At 39.2% G+C, this 15,993-nt stretch overlaps 2 protein-coding genes and 1 long non-coding RNA gene across 3 annotated transcripts; 1 reads left to right on the plus strand and 2 right to left on the minus strand.

Moving 5' to 3' along the window:
* Positions 1–3,385, minus strand: psmg4 (proteasome (prosome, macropain) assembly chaperone 4). The gene is made up of 3 exons (XM_039811824.1): positions 3,063–3,385; positions 1,436–1,511; positions 1–392 (listed from the first exon to the last, which is right to left on the minus strand). Exons 1-3 carry the CDS (start codon positions 3,237–3,239, stop codon positions 271–273), a joined length of 375 nt encoding a protein of 124 aa, XP_039667758.1. The 5' UTR covers positions 3,240–3,385; the 3' UTR covers positions 1–270.
* Positions 3,386–4,034: 649 nt separating this feature from the next.
* bphl (biphenyl hydrolase like) lies at positions 4,035–13,735 on the minus strand. Its single transcript, XM_039812273.1, has 7 exons — positions 13,461–13,735; positions 9,771–9,874; positions 8,736–8,902; positions 7,610–7,763; positions 7,387–7,518; positions 5,022–5,145; positions 4,035–4,549 (listed from the first exon to the last, which is right to left on the minus strand). The coding sequence occupies exons 1-7, from the start codon at positions 13,544–13,546 to the stop codon at positions 4,459–4,461; spliced, it is 858 nt and encodes a 285-aa protein (XP_039668207.1). The 5' UTR covers positions 13,547–13,735; the 3' UTR covers positions 4,035–4,458.
* LOC120566054 lies at positions 13,695–14,600 on the plus strand. The gene is made up of 3 exons (XR_005640327.1): positions 13,695–13,736; positions 14,013–14,089; positions 14,439–14,600. It is a non-coding gene; the product is annotated as an uncharacterized LOC120566054 (long non-coding RNA).
* The last annotated feature ends 1,393 nt before the right edge of the window (positions 14,601–15,993 follow it).

The following is a 15,993-nucleotide window of genomic DNA, read 5'->3' on the forward strand; positions in this document are numbered from 1 at the left end:
TGTTTTCTAAGTGTTATTTTTTTAATATGATGCATTTGTACAAAAAGCCATAGGCCTCTACATGTTTTGATAATAAACCACTTAATTTATTATGTCAATAAAAGAACACGTTGATGTGACTGTGTGTGGTCGTTGTGTGGGAGTTCGATTACAGTATTAGAATGAGTTATGTCAGTCCAAAGAAAAAGAAGGAGAAGCACCTGCTACTTGACCGTTGCTCTGCTTCCTACACGGCCTCAGTTCTACACAAAACAAGAGTTCAATAAACAATCAAAAGTGTTCCGGGTGAAGCTCCAGCTCCTTTTTGATCCTGTTCTCCACCGAAAGACTGAGGTTGGAGTCTGTCATCGGAAGACTGTAACTCACAAATACTTGCTTTTTGGTCTTCTTTGCTGCAAAAACAGACAGAAACAAGACATTTATTTCACTTTTAGTTTAGCAAGAGCACTAAATGATTAGCTACAGTATACAGTTACGCCGAAGTTCTCAGTCTTGGAAGTCATGGAGACTCCGAATTATTTTTTTGGTTAATGGACCTTGTCAGTGTTTTGTATGTTTTAGCCTGTTCGCTACAATGTCTATTTTTCAATACCATACGAGCGCTCCAAAGGATGCTTGTGTGTTTTTTACACATTCCAAGAAGCCTCTGGTTTTAGTTACATTTGGGGTGGTATGAAAATCAACATGTGAAGACATCTTCAACATATCATAGTGAACATTATTGTCGCTTTATTTATGGAAAACCTGTGTTATCGATTTGTGGCGGTGGTGGAATGTACATTTACTGCTTTAAGTACTGCACTTAAGTACAATTTTGACATAATTGTTTATCTAAAAATGGCTCCACATTGACAAACTACAACATTCAAATGCTCTTCCATGTATTTGTTAATGATAAACGTGGAATAAAATAATATTCTGTAATAACGACTAACAAAACTGTGGAAGGAGATATTCCGCATAATGAGTACTTTTACATGTGATGCGTACATTTGGCTGGTAATACTTCTACACTTTTACTTTTAAGTGGCATTTTGAAGTCAGGACTATTACTTGTAATGGAGTATTTTTAAGCTGTGGTATTTCTACTTTTACTGTATTTCTTCCAACACTGCATAGTACATAGACTTTTCAAATTTATCCACACTTGCAACTTCATTAACAAGCGCTCTAACAACACTAAAAACGGTTACGGTGAAGGATGACTAGCAACAGCAGGATTTGGAGAACTGTTCGCAGTAAAGTAGATTATAAGTGGATTCTAGCAAATGAGCTAAAACATACTGGGTGAGCTAGAGATCGCCCCCATACAAAAACATTTTAAATATCCACAAAATATAACGACACAACAGCTTTATATTAACTTATTATAACTTTCTACATTAGCAGCAATAATGAAACGCACACATTTAAATGCAAAGTCATACATCATTACCTAATCTCTGTGCCAAGGAATTTGAAGCAGTATTGGATGGGTCCCCCATGACTAATGTAGATAAAGGCATCGAATCCTGCAGACAAAACAAATGATGAGCAGAACAGCGGTTGGTCTTTCTTCCAGGACAGAAATCATTAGCTCTCTGGCATCCAAAATCTTTTACTTTCATATCTGTTTGTCAGGCCAAGTGTTCCCAATTGGGTTCAGCTTTGTTGTCTCTGTGGTTTGTGGTAAAGTCAGAAGATGTCAAGGAAAATATGTATTGTATTTTGCCTGCTAAGGACCCATTACCCAACGAGTGGCACTGTGCTGGAATAATATTGAATCATAGGGACTTCAACATTCAAATTCCAGGTCACCACTATGCAACAGAGCGACAGTGCCTTCCTCTTAGAGGATCAACTCATCCAGATCACAAACATGTTTTCCCACCTTTCCCTTTCGGTATTTAACCATGAAAGCTAGACGTGAGCAATGTATGATATAATCTAATCTAATATATAGAATCAATTAGGTGTTAATGTATAAAATAAGCATGTCTATTTTTTGGATAATATGTCAGGTTTATACACTGATACAAAAATCATATAAAAATCCATTCTTACTTAAACATCAGTCCTACTTTTTGATTAACAATACTGCCCACAATATTTTAATACCCCCAGATACCCACTGCACAGGAAGGAGATAAATGTACTACAGTATCGGTACCGAAAAGATCATCCCAAGCTCTGTACATCGTAACATTGTTTCTGTTTTATGGGAGCGTGCCTGTGCAGCCCTATGTACCCACATTTCTAAGATTTTTTTCAAAATGAGTCCCTATGTTCCCACATTTCCTTTTTCATTAATTTGTATCAGATTTTATCCCCCTTTCTCCCAATTTGGTAACCAATTACACCAACCTATTATCCAATAGCAATGGACTACAGATGGAATGTAACCCTTACCCTAACATAGGGCCTAATTTTAAGAAAAATCTTAGAAATTTAAAAACATAGGGCTGTGGGACCATAGGGCTGTGGGACCATGGGGCTGTGGGAACATGGGGCTGTGGGACCATGGGGCTGTGGGACCATGGGGCTGTGGGAACATGGGGCTGTGGGAACATGGGGCTGTGGTAACATAGGGCTGTGGGACCATGGGGCTGTGGGACCATGGGGCTGTGGTAACATAGGGCTGTGGGAACATAGGGCTGTGGTAACATAGGGCTGTGGGACCATGGGGCTGTGGGACCATGGGGCTGTGGTAACATAGGGCTGTGGGACCATAGGGCTGTGGGACCATAGGGCTGTGGGAACATGGGGCAGACCCTGGTTTTATCACTTAAACTTCTGTTATCATACACGAGTGGGATAAAATATCTTTTATAACAGTGTGGACTGAAACTGTGACTGAACAGCCTTCCCATAAATATCAAAAAAGTAACATTAGCCTAATAACGTTAGCATTCCTTTGATAAACATCTCAAGACGTAGCTAGCTATCTAGCTAGTAGAATAACAGAGTGAGTGACAGGAAAAGACTCAAGTACAAGTACCTCAAATGTGTACTCAAGTAAAGTACTTAAATAAAAGTACTAGTGGTAGTAACTAGTAGTTAAACATTTGGTTGTATTTCCTTACATATCTGCTGCTCATTGACACCGCGAGGTTGGACAGAACCGGACTCGAACCGACCCACAGGAAGAACCCTCCGCTGAGCTTCATCACATGGAAGTGTATGACCTGCTCCAAAATCTTCTCCGAAAAGTTGTGCACCGTAATGGCCTCAAACACCGCTCCGTTTTGTGTGTCGTTCATTTTGGTTGTGGTTGTTGTTGTTGTTTTGTTGTTGTTGTTTAACTCTAGCTAGCAACCATTTGAACTCGTGCTAGCTGCTAACAGAAACAGAAAGAGCTATTTCCTGGTGAAAGGAAGATGGCAGCCCAAAGCAATCGATCGTCAATGCGATGTGCAGAACCAGAGCAACTGATCTTGACCATTAAAAAAACGCCACAAAAAGACACCTGTCAGTGGTGGAAGACGTACTAAATTTTTTTACTTAAAAGTAACAATAATAACACAGTGTAGAAATACTGTTACAAGTAAAAGTCCTTGTATTTTAAATGAGTACAAAAGTATTAGCATAAAAATGTACATTATGCAGAATAGTAAATTTCAGAATCATATATGATTATAATTATCGATGCATTAATGTGTTCATCACTTTAGTATTGCAACTGGGAAATGTGAAGCTCATTTTAACTACATTAAATTTATGCTGGGTGGCTAAATCCATAATTTTAGCCTACATCATAATGTATTAGTTGATTATATTTTGTATCAATAATCGGAATGTGCAAAGTAACCAAAGTTGTCAAATAAATGTAGAGGAGTAAAAAGCACAACATTTCCCTCTGAGATGTAGTGTAGCAGAAGTATAAAAGTAGCATGAAAATTTAAATACTCAAAAAAATACCTCAAAGTTGTAATGATGTAGCATACAGGTCTTGAGTAAATGTACTTAGTTACGTTCCACCACTGCTTACTGTGTAACTTAAATATAAATCCTCATGTAAAGTAGCATAGGTTACACTTAAATAAAGGGCTTTTAAATGGTATGAAATAGCTTTATTAATGCTCAAAAATCATTTTCAATATGAAATCATTAACATCACTCCTGTAATCACCAAAATGAATAACTAATGTTACTGACAATTTGCCAAATCTTAATTTCAGTGTTGTGATATTAGATCTTACTTTAACTTAACCGAAACCTCCTTAGGAGCTAATGTCACAGCTCTTTTTTTTATTTTATATTTTTTTTAAATAACTGCAGTGTAACATTAGCGTAAATGAGAAAAAATGAACACTGAAATTTGAAAGTTAAATATACAGTTATTTTACAATGGATGCTTCATGAAAACAGAGTACAAATTAAATAATCAATAACAAAATTTAAGTCACTAAGTGTACATATTTGCTAGTTACCCTGGCGACTTCCACGATCAGTCGTCATTTCACAGTGTTAATTGATCAATCAGTTTCCCAGAAAGTCTTCCACCAGTCGGTTGAATTCATCAGCGTACCTCAGGTGGAGATTGTGTTTACCCTCTGGCATCAGGTGTAATCTAGATTTGGAACAAAAAAAGGTCATTGTTATTTTGTTGTTGTTTAAGTGTGTGTGTGTGTGTGTGTGTGTGTGTGTGTGTGTGTGTTTGTGTGTGTGTATATAGGTGAATGAGATGAAATTGTAAAGCTTATTGTCTGCTAAGGGAGAAAAGCTCTGTAAGTGCAGTCTTAACCATTTTCACCAATCGATGACCTATATCACTACTGGAAATATACTCTTATTTCTATCATTATGGCCCAGCCCTACATACGTATGTGTTGTGTGTTGAAAAATACAAATTTAGACATGCAGTTAAAGAAAGCCAAACAACAATAAGTAGACCAAGATGGATTATATGTATCCATTGATGGATGGATGGATACATTTGTACAGTTTCCTTAGTCTTACAAGTGACAATAAAAATACATTGTATGCTCATAATGTGTGTGTGTGTATGTGTGTGTGTGTGTGTGTGTGTGATCTCATCTCACCGTGATCCCTTGATGTGTTTGAGGAGGCACTGTGGGTGGAAGCTGGGCACCATGGGGTCTTTCTCTCCGTGGATGATGAGGGTTGGACAGCTGATTCGGGGCAGAAGCTCCAAGCAGATACTCCCTGACCAGATGACATTTAAGAAAACATTTTCAATCAATCATATTTTCAGCTGACTTTTATTGGAACATAACAAAATGAAGGAGCATCTCAAATGTATCTCTGCCTCCAAGGAGGTCATGTTTTCAGCTCATGGTTGTTGGGTTATCTGTTCGTCTTTCAACAGGATTGTGTAAAAAACTACCGGCCAAGTTAGGACACTTGGTGGAAGGCTGTAGCATGGGCAAAGGAAGAAGCCAATTCATTCTGCAGCGGATCCGAATCCAAGGGTGGGTACATATATAACGCCATAGGGTACACAAATTATTTGTCGCTTTCGTTACCATTGTGAGATAGGGCGTTATTGCTGCATTCATGTCCTGTCGGAATAATCTGCAAGATTTGTTCCCGACTGGGAAAATTCCCACTGCATTAACATTGCGAGATAGGGCATGCATTGGTGGATGTCTGTACTGTCCGACTTCCCTTCTACTTCTCCATATGTTCCTTGTGTATGAAAAGTAGTAGAGATCTTGTGGCAAAAATAAATATCTTCTGTCCTAAATTCCATCAGTTTTGTGTTTCTTGCGACACATCCGCTATGCAAAACACTGCAAACTCACAGTAACTATATATTATCAGAACTTTACAATCATCATAAAAACTTCCCTCATAATTGCCAGAGGTGTCAAGTAACGAAGTACAAATACTTTGTTACCTTACTTAAGTAGAAATTTTGGGTATCTATACATTACTGGAGTAATTATTTTACAGCAGACTTTTTACTTCTACTCCTTACATTTTCACGTAATTATCTGTACTTTCTACTCCTTACATTTTAAAAATAGCCTCGTTATTCCTATTTCAATTTGTTTTCATACCGGCTTGTCATCAACCAAAAAAAACTCCCACAAAAACAACCAAAAACCTATCCAGATAAATCGCACCATCCGGAGAGAGTGAATTTGATTGTGGTTGAATGAGAAGTATAAACATATACCATTCCGACACCCTATTGGTTTGTACGCGATCCATCACACCTGCACAGACCCGGTGCTAATACAGCACCGGTGCCTTAACGACCGTTATCTACCGGACCCAATAGCAACGGGGATTTCGTTGCCTTATTTAGGTGCCACTTAAATGACTGCGCTTCTCTCTGATGCTCCGAAAACGGACGCTAGAGGGAACTGAAACATCGCCGCACGGGACGCTAGTTAACACTACAGTCGGCAGCAGGTAACGTTAGCCTAGCGTTAGCTAGCAGCTGGAGTAAACACGGTTAAAATGCTGACAGCTAAACGGTGTAAAAGTGTGTCTGTATTTCACTGGAGAGGATTGTAACACCAGACTGTAGCAGCCCTTGTCTGAAAAACACAGACTCAGAGATGTGTCACCTTTTTCAGCCCTTCTGAGTTTGCACGTATGATTTTAATATAACATTATTATAGTCATTATGGCCTTTAGAAAAATGTTTTTTTGTGGAGGTGGGGTAATGCACTATAGGCCCCTGTGGGGCGGGCTAAGCTTTTGTCCTTAATGCCATTTTTTTCCCCTTACATTACTTTTACTTTTATACTTTAAGTAGTTTTGCAACCAGTACTTTTACACTTTAACTTGAGTAAAAAGCTTGAGTCGATACTTCAACTTCTACAGAAGTCTTTTCAAACCCTAGTATCTGTACTTGAATGAATGTGAATACTTTTTACACCTCTGATAATTGCATTATGACTATAAAGCATTTCCCTTCCATCTCTTGATTTGGTTATTTCTGATGGTTTTCAGTTTCAACGCCACTTGTGTAATGAGTCTGTAACAGCAATCTAAGTTGCCCAATTTCTTCATGGTTCATTAAACAAAACCCTACATCCTATTTTTTGCAATCTTTTTAACCTTCATAATCAATTTCAAAATTATCCCACTCGAAAAAGCAGCCCAGCCTGCCCCCAAAATATTTTACTGTATCAGTAGCCTGACATGTCTCTTGTCTCTTTACTTTTCCTATTCTCTTTCTTCATTCTTTACTTTCTCTCCTCATTTAATTGTTCCTTTCTTCTGTCCCTTTTTGCATAGACTGTGTTTTGCATGTTTTTATTTTCTATATGCTACCTTACGTTGAATTATTTTAGGGAACCCAACATGTCAAGCCCCTTGAGGGTTTTCTGGGTTTCCTTTGCATGTCTTTTTTACTTATTTTGTCGTATATGTAACACTGTTGTTTTTTTAAATGTGCTATATAAATTAAATCAAACATGGATTCAGTACCTTCTGGTCTTTTGGCAAACTGTGCGATCCCATCCCCCCAGGCCTCCCAGGTTTTAGCAAAGACTTGTGCTCCATACACCTCCTCCATGGGCTTCCTCATCCTCGCACTCCACTTGGAGACATCACGCACCGCTATGTGTTGCCATGGACACACAACATACACAGTTAAGAAAGATGGCACCATGCACAGTTCACACAGTTTGGGACTACGTGGGCACATTACCATTGTAAAGCTTGAGGTCCTGCTGGGAAACAAAGGCATTGCTTCCCCATACAACCATCTTGCTGATCAGGTCGGGGTTCTTCGCTGCTGCGATCAGAGCGGTGATCCCTCCGTCACTCCACCCCAGCAGAGAGAACTTGCCAAAGCCCAATGCCTGCCGATGAAATGGAAAATACTATTAATTAGCTTTCATTCGTCCCATCGCAAATTTATGTGATCAAAGCACATATTTGCTTAACCCTCTGAGGTCTAGGGGCATTTTTACATTTCTTTTTAAATTCACATTTTAAGGATATTTGCATATAACCTGATCTCCATGTCTTTCATATCAAAATGTTCAGAACAGACTCAGCTTTCTGTAATGTGAGGCCCAAATTTGTTCCAGAGCAATGTGTATAGCGATAATTTGGCCCTAAAGCTGAAAAGTTGATGTTCGCTTTTTGAAATTTCTCAAATCTCTTGTGAACACAAACCTAAACTCAATTGTTTTGGTGCTTGAAATGAGTTTACAAAAGTCTTGGGTTCACAATGGTAGCATAATATATGAATAAAATAGTATATACATCATGTATAAAATGAAATTTTGAAATATCGGTTTTTGAGAAGGACTGTTGTCAAACATCGCTTGGACTCGCCGGTGCGTCTTTTGTCCTCAGAGGGTTTAAGGTGAATGGCATCTTTTCAGAATCAGAATCATCAAAATTATTATTATTATTATTTGTATTAAATCACAGTAAACTATGGAAAATACTGATGTGGACATTTGTGTGCACAGATTAACCGAGAGCATAGATTTAGCAATCAGGACTATCATCAGTGTAAAAAAAAAACAGTGAGGATGCTATAACGTGCTTCCTCTATGCAGCACATAATGGAGTGACAATCAGACACTATTTGACTGTTAAAGCTTATTTTCTTAGATAAAGTACAGATCAGAGGAGGCATTTTGAGGTAGGATTTGTGCTTTAACATGTAAAGATCAATTGTGCAACAGCAAAATGCTTTGATTTGTTCATTTTAAATCTATTAAGTGCATCAAAAAGGACATTTCAGTGTTTTCTCTATTCTTCTGAAACCATGTATTAGCCTGTGCTTTTCATTTAGCTGATCAACAGACTGATAAGACCTTCATAAGATCCACTGCATCCTTTGCATCCCTCTCAAAGAAATCAGGGGGGAAGTCTCTGTCTGGGGGGCGGGATTGTCCGTAACCACGGGGATCCCAGCCCACTACAGTGAAGCGTTCCTTATTCAGAGACTTCAGCTGAGGTCCAAAATCAGTCCAAATGCACCCTGTGGAAGGAGAGGTTTTCACAAGCTTAGAAGACGTACATGTAGACCACATGTGTTAAACTCAAGGCCCGTGGGCCAAATCCGACCCCTTGCTGATTTAGGTCCGGCCCGTATATCAATTTGGGTTCACAATCAATTTTGGCCCACCTATTTGTGCGCCAAGCCACAAACACAGGAAAGTGTTTTTTTTAAACTGCAATTATATGACATTCAAAGCAAAATATGTCAGATTTGCCAACTCTGAGACTCAGAAATCCCCCCCAGAAGAAGCAGAGAGTTTTCATATTCAGGCTGTGAAACAGGTTGTTGTTAAAAAAATGTATCATTGTTTTGCTTGATTTGCTAAATTCTATGATGGCGAAGGAACTCTTTTGATGACTTTTGTAGGGCTTCATCTCAACAAAAATGCGACAAAAAGCGTACAAAAATGTTGGAAAAGGCAACACATTTACAAAAAAGGTGACAAATGTCTGAGAAAGCCACAAAAAAGTTGGAACAAAAACAACAAAAAATGAGGAAAAAAGCTACCAAAATGTAAAAAAAAAAAAAGTGACACGCAGTAACAAAAGCATGTCAATAAACTCTCCATGTCTGGCCCTTGGTCTGATTCTCTTTTTCCAGTGTGGCCCTTAGTGAAAATGAGTTTGACACCCCTGATGTAGACGGACATGAGGCAGAGATACTGTGTGAGTGAGTGAGTGTGTGTGTGTGTGTGTGTGTGTGTTTGTGTGTGTGTTTGTGTGTGTTTGTGTGTGTGAGAGAGAGAGAGAGAGAGAGAGAGAGAGAGAGAGAGAGAGAGAGAGAGAGAGAGAGAGAGAGAGAGAGAGATCTTGTCAGAAAGACTAAGAGATGTTGTTGTTGTATTTACCCAGAGCACCAGGAATCAACAGCACAGCGTGTTTCCCTGTGCCGGTCTGCTCGTAGTACAGATCCACTCCGTTAACATGCTGCCTGCCCGAGGCCAGCGAAGAGCTGCAGGGACACAGACAGGTAGACTGTGGCAGTAATGGTCACGGTGGTGGAAATGAATAGAATAGCTCTGAAAAACATTGGCTTTCATTTGACAGTCACAGCAAAATCAAATATGACAAAAATTACAGCCACATTAACATGACAATGTTACATTGGTACAACATTGGCGTTAAAAAGAAAAGTGATAGCAGCTTCCGTTTTAAACATTCACCTCTGAGCTGAACATGTCAGCAAGGATACTTGAATAAAACATGAAGCTGCACAGACGATGACTGCTCTGATGGAGTGTCATGAAATCACAAAAATGTCACATAGGAAATTTATTCGGTAGAGAAGAAGTCGTGTGGACTTGTTCGAGATTTTGGCACGACACATCAACACTGATTTCTGCTCCACAGGGTTGTTATTTGGTTGGTTCAGCAGAGTTTTAACGTTGAAAATAAAGTGCCCATGCCTTATTCTAGTTAATATAAAACGTAGAATAGGAATAACAATTATTTTCGCCAACAAATGTTTTTTATTTTTTTACTTAGATACCGAGTACTGATCCGATACCAGTGTGTCATATATTTTATTATGTGTTAACAACTGTATACTACCTGTATGGATGTGATATGATTTCTATCTTTGTGGTCAGTCTGCCTCAGGTTAAACTCTTTGTGAAACATGAATCAAACGCAAACAATGAATGCCACAGAACTTTCTTTTATTATCCAGTGTGACAGTCAGTTATAACGGAAAAAGAACATAAATTAACTACTTTAATGTAGATTTTCTTTAGGGCTTTATTACGTGGTATCAGATCGGTGCATAAACTCCAGTACGTCCCGATACCGATACCAGCGTTTTAGGCAGTATACTAAAAAAATATAGAAAAGTGGCTCAAAAATAGAGATGTTCCGATACCGATACTGGTATCGGTATCGGAACACCTATATTTTGAGCAATTTTTCTTAAATATTTTGAACATTTCAAGGCATGACGACTTGTAGAATTAGCTCATTATAGTGTGAATGTTGGCATATGGTTTCAGTTTAAATAGTCAACTTTACATGACTATCTAATACTGGAGAGGTAGATTTGTCCCCCTCAAAAAATAGGATTGGTTTTGGGAGATTAAATCCACGTTGTCCCTTTTTGCCGAATTCTGTTTCTTTCCACATTTTCAGAAGTTTACTAACTGAGCAGCTTTGTATGAGATCATTTTATTTATAGGCCTAACAAATGTTCTGTATATCAATCACAATCGTCATGGGCGGCGCTAAGCTCCATACGGAGCAACAGCGCCTCTGCAAAATAGCCTCGGGAAGGAACTTGTTTTGGTGGAACATGTGTACGTTCAAAAGTAGTTTTAGTCGTGCAACAGAAAACTCTGATTGGACAGATAGTCTAGCTAGCTGTCTGGATTTACCCTGCAGAGATCTGAGGAGCAGTTAACCATAGTCCTCAGAAATCCACCAGAGTTTAAAATGCCCAAGGCAACGGATATCCGGCCTAAATGAGTGAAATCCGGCGGAATTTCCGTCGGCAACGGAGCAATCCCAGAAGTGGAACGTCGTGGATATAGACTAAAGTCCGGGTAACAAGCTGCCAATACTTTTTCTGTTATTTTACGGATTTATTTCTTAGAGTGCAGGAATTAAGTGTTTGACGCTGAAACTTTTCTGCATCCCGCCAATGTTGAAACAAAACCTATTGGCCCTTTCCCTCGACCATGAACTTTTTGTCCTCTTGGGTCAAAATTGAAAATTTTTCCCCAACTACCACCAGTAGCCTATATTCTTGGAATTCATGGTTAAACAAACCTCATTTATGTGAAATTACACCCCCTTTTTAAGTAAAAAAAAAAAAAAAAGCAGAAATTATGAATAATTTTGACTAATAGTTAAGATCAGAGGATGTTAATGGATAATCACAGAATAGTTAATGTCAAAGTTTAGTCAGGATACTGTTTTGAAACCATTTAAAAAAAATAAAATGTTATCCTATGAATTTGAATAAAACACCAACAATTCAATCAAAGTTGTGAGCTCATCATTGAACCATCTGTGGTTTTTTGGGCAATTTGGTTGAAAGAAACTGGGCTGCACAATTAAGCACAGGTTTATCCAAATCGCAATATGGACTACTGCAATATCCAAATCGCGGGGGTGGGGGATATCGCAAGAGGAGGGGGCGCGCAATTTTTGTTCAAGGCATAACATGTGTCAAACACTTCTGAATTAAGTATTGTGGTGCTCCAGCCTACAAAGTGTATCCTACGGACTAAAGAAGAAAATCTTTGTTTTGTACAGATCCTTGAAAAAAAAAAAAGATCACATTATAATCATTTAATTTTTATTTTATTTTAAAGGTCCCATGACGTGGTGCTCTTTGGATGCTTTTATATAGACCTTAGTGGTCCCCTAATACTGTATCTGAAGTCTCTTTAATATAGACCTTAGTGGTCCCCTACTGTATCTGAAGTCTCTTTTTTATAAACCTTAGTGGTCCCCTAATACTGTATCTGAAGTCTCTTTTATATAGACCTTAGTGGTCCCCTAATACTGTATCTGAAGTCTCTTTTATATAGACCTTAGTGGTCCCCTAATACTGTATCTGAAGTCTCTTTTATATAGACCTTAGTGGTCCCCTGATACTGTATCTGAAGTCTCTTTTATATAGGCCTTAGTGGTCCCCTGATGCTGTATCTGAAGTCTCTTTTATATAGACCTTAGTGGTCCTCCAATACTGTATCTGAAGTCTCTTTCCCGAAATTCAGCCTTGGTGCAGAATTACAACCGCTAGAGCTAGTGCCACAATGAGCTTACCTTAGTATGTGCCATTTCTGTGTCTGTAGCTATTGAGGAGGAGAGAGGGGGGGGGGCAAGGTGGAGGGTGGGGGTGTGGCCTTGACCAACTGCCACTTTGCTTGTTTGAAATCCATGATGTCTCTCTCTCTCATGGGTGGGCCAAATTCTCTGGGCGGGCAAAGCAGAGAAAGGGGAGGTAACCTTGCTCCTTATGACCTCATAAGGAGAAGATTCCAGATCGGTCCATCTGAGCTTTCATTTTCTCAAAGGCAGAGCAGGATACCCAGGGCTCGGTTTACACCTATCAGCCACTTGGGGACCATAGGCAGGTGGGGGGAACTGAAATGAAATTTTCATGCCATGGGACCTTTAATATTTTTCAAGGAAAATAAGAATAATGATACAAAAATAAAATTCCCTCCAATATCGTGGCTCATATTGCAATCGTAATATAAGATAAAACAATCGCAATTAGATATTTTCCTCACATGGTGCTGCCCTAAAAGAACGCCACATTTCCGAAATGAAAACATTTAAAACGGGTGAAGTATGAGCCGAGGACAACAGAAGGGTGAAGGGGCGCTGTCTGCCTGGACCATAGACTGTATAGTTACCAGTCTATGGCCTGGACATGCTCCGCCATCTAGTGGCTTTAGAAATCAAACTAGGCTTCAGAGGAACACGACTAAAGAACGGGGCAAGCATTTCCTGTTTTCTGGCGGCAGCACTCCGTGGTTAAAGTCCACATTTCAACGTGCATATAAACATGCAAATATCAAACAGAAAACAGTTACCAGTACGACTGGAATGACTCTTTCATGACTCTCTTAACGTCAGTTCTGCATTTAAAGAACCGTCCTCCGAGTAAAAACACCGCCATTCCTCCGCCGTCCGCTCCGCGCACACCGAGCAGCACTCCTCCGCTGCCGCCTGCGGCTCTTCTTCTTTAGTGCTTAAACAAAGTCCCTAGTTTTTTTTCTTCCTAGGGAATCCAGGAAGCTGTAGTCCGTTTGGCGCTTTCCACCATGCTTTCCACGTCGTCTTTATTGACAGACGGAATTAAAGCGAAAGTAAGAAAACGAACCGAAGGACAACTGTCACGGGGAGGTTAAATAGGCTACACCCCTTGGGGAATATTTCAGTAACACCATGGATTTTATTGATTTTCTAATAATTTCCAGATAACTTTCCTTGACATAGCCTACTTTGATGTAATTGGGTGCAGGGAGACTAGGCTAGTTTAGAGTTTAGACTAATTTAATATTGTAAACCTAATTCTTCGCATATTTTAAGCTGTTTGTCTGTAAAATGCTTGTATAAATATTACTTTTGTTTGCCAAAAATAGCACCTATATCCTATGGATGATCTGCTGGGTGTCACACATAATCTGGCATCCGACTAGAAAGTAACCTAACTCCTGAGGTAATGTCTCCTCTTCTTCTTAAAAAACACTTTTAATCATTAACATATCACATCCTCTATTGTGTTTGCAACACAGCCCCCACCCCCTCCTCCCACACACATACACACACGCACGCGCACACACGCAAACGCGCATACACACACACACACACACACACACACACACACACAGTGATGGTGTTTTTTTATGTTTTAATCATTACCATATCACATCCTCTAAAGTGCAACACACCGTCCACCCCTCCTCCCACACACACTCACACGTTTAATGTAGATGTTTGTGTTTGCTTATGAATGGGGGTGACCCCATCTAGATGAGACCTCATTTCTCTCTCTCATTCTCTGGCAGCTTTTTTTGTAAACGCCTCCGATCCCCTCTGCCTGTCAGTGCGTCTGAGCTGTGTGCCACACGCTGAACCACACACAGGAACACAACACAAAGACCACAAAGACGACAAAGCCGGGCTAAAAATACCTCGATGTGTTGAAGATGTAGGCCTAGCAGAATTTACTGGAAATGAAGTGACTGAAGTAGATGTCCACTGAGACATGATTTCAAATAAATAGTGTGTGTATGTGTGTAGGGGGGGGGGAAGGGGAATCTTTAGAGATAACATTTACAAAGTCAAGCAATTCTCATGAAAATAAACAAAAGTCATGAAGTAGGCTATCAAGCTGATGTTTAATTTGAGGATTTGCTGCTGCTTTCCCCTGATTTCGACGCCTGGTAGAGTTTTAAGCCATGCTAGCAGCAATTGTTAGTAGGCTATGCCGGCTGGTCAGTCCACCACTTTGGTCCAGACTAAAATACATCGGCAACTATTGCATGGATTTCCATGAAATCTAGTACATATATTCATGGTCCCCAGAGGATGAATAATCCCACTGACTTTGTTGATGCCCTTACTTTTCTTCAAAGGTGCAGTAGGTAAGACTTATAAAACTAACTTTCTGTCATATTTGTTGAAACTGACCCTATGTTCCAGTAGAAGGGGAGCGCGGGGCACAAAGTAACACTTTTTGGTTTTAGCTAAATATTTCTCAAACCATTTGAGTTTTACTGCTCATATTTTTATACAAGCAACATACATATCTCTGCTACAAAGGTGCACTGAAAGTTTGTTTGTAGGACCTACCGTTCTTGAACAATTCCCCCGAGAGTGGCGATAGGTGAAATGTTACAACCTGCCCCATATGGGGGGTTAGTTGTAACACTTGTTAAAAAGTTGGATTTAACACAAATAATTCAATAGCATTGTGCTATACACCTAATAAAACTGTATAAAACACATCTTTACTAAACTCTGCATAATATAATAGTTTAATTTATGGATCTATTAAAAAATAATAAAAATAAAATGTAAAAAATAATAATAAAAACAATTCTCATTCTGTGGACAAAAGAAATGTAATACATAGTTGTTCACGCTGTACTTAAATACTTGCAAAATTTTGGTTTTGAAACATTAATGCAAATTAAAGACTTTGTGAATTAGAAATGGCATATAATTATAGGTGCGGCTTAGTTGTAACACCGCGTTACAACTAGCCCCGCTGTGACGCGTTTACCTCAGGACTGGCTAGCACTTGCTAAGCGATGGTCACATCTTTTAAAATGGTACAATGTTTTAGCCAAGAGGACGGTGCTCAAGGCAATATAAGATTAGATACACTGACTTTCACACACTCGAAATCGAAAAATACTTTTATGACACCAAAACACAATTTCTTCTCTCTCTCGGAGACAGCAGAAGTAAACAGAATTCAAAATTGGCTGGAACACATCTAATGGCGATGTCATTACATGCCCTGAAGCACATCCAGTTCTACCTTGTGCAACCATCTAAAAAACCCGTGTTACATTTAACCCCGCGTTACTTTGTGCCCCGCGCTCCCCAACTACA

Source organism: Perca fluviatilis, chromosome 9 (genome assembly GCF_010015445.1).
Source record: "Perca fluviatilis chromosome 9, GENO_Pfluv_1.0, whole genome shotgun sequence".
In the NCBI taxonomy this organism is placed as follows: domain Eukaryota; kingdom Metazoa; phylum Chordata; class Actinopteri; order Perciformes; family Percidae; genus Perca; species Perca fluviatilis.

Excerpts from the sequence above, each read along its gene's own strand:
- psmg4 (XM_039811824.1), bottom strand. The coding sequence starts at position 3,239 with ATGAACGACACACAAAACGGAGCGGTGTTTGAGGCCATTACGGTGCAC. Across the intron at positions 1,512-3,062 it reads TGTCAATGAGCAGCAGATAT|GATTCGATGCCTTTATCTAC; the intron begins GTAAGGAAATAC and ends TTTTGTCTGCAG. Across the intron at positions 393-1,435 it reads TTCCTTGGCACAGAGATTAG|CAAAGAAGACCAAAAAGCAA; the intron begins GTAATGATGTAT and ends CTGTTTTTGCAG.
- bphl (XM_039812273.1), bottom strand. The coding sequence starts at position 13,546 with ATGGCGGTGTTTTTACTCGGAGGACGGTTCTTTAAATGCAGAACTGAC. Across the intron at positions 7,764-8,735 it reads ATGCAGTGGATCTTATGAAG|GCATTGGGCTTTGGCAAGTT; the intron begins GTCTTATCAGTC and ends TTTCATCGGCAG. Across the intron at positions 4,550-5,021 it reads AAACACATCAAGGGATCACG|ATTACACCTGATGCCAGAGG; the intron begins GTGAGATGAGAT and ends TTCCAAATCTAG.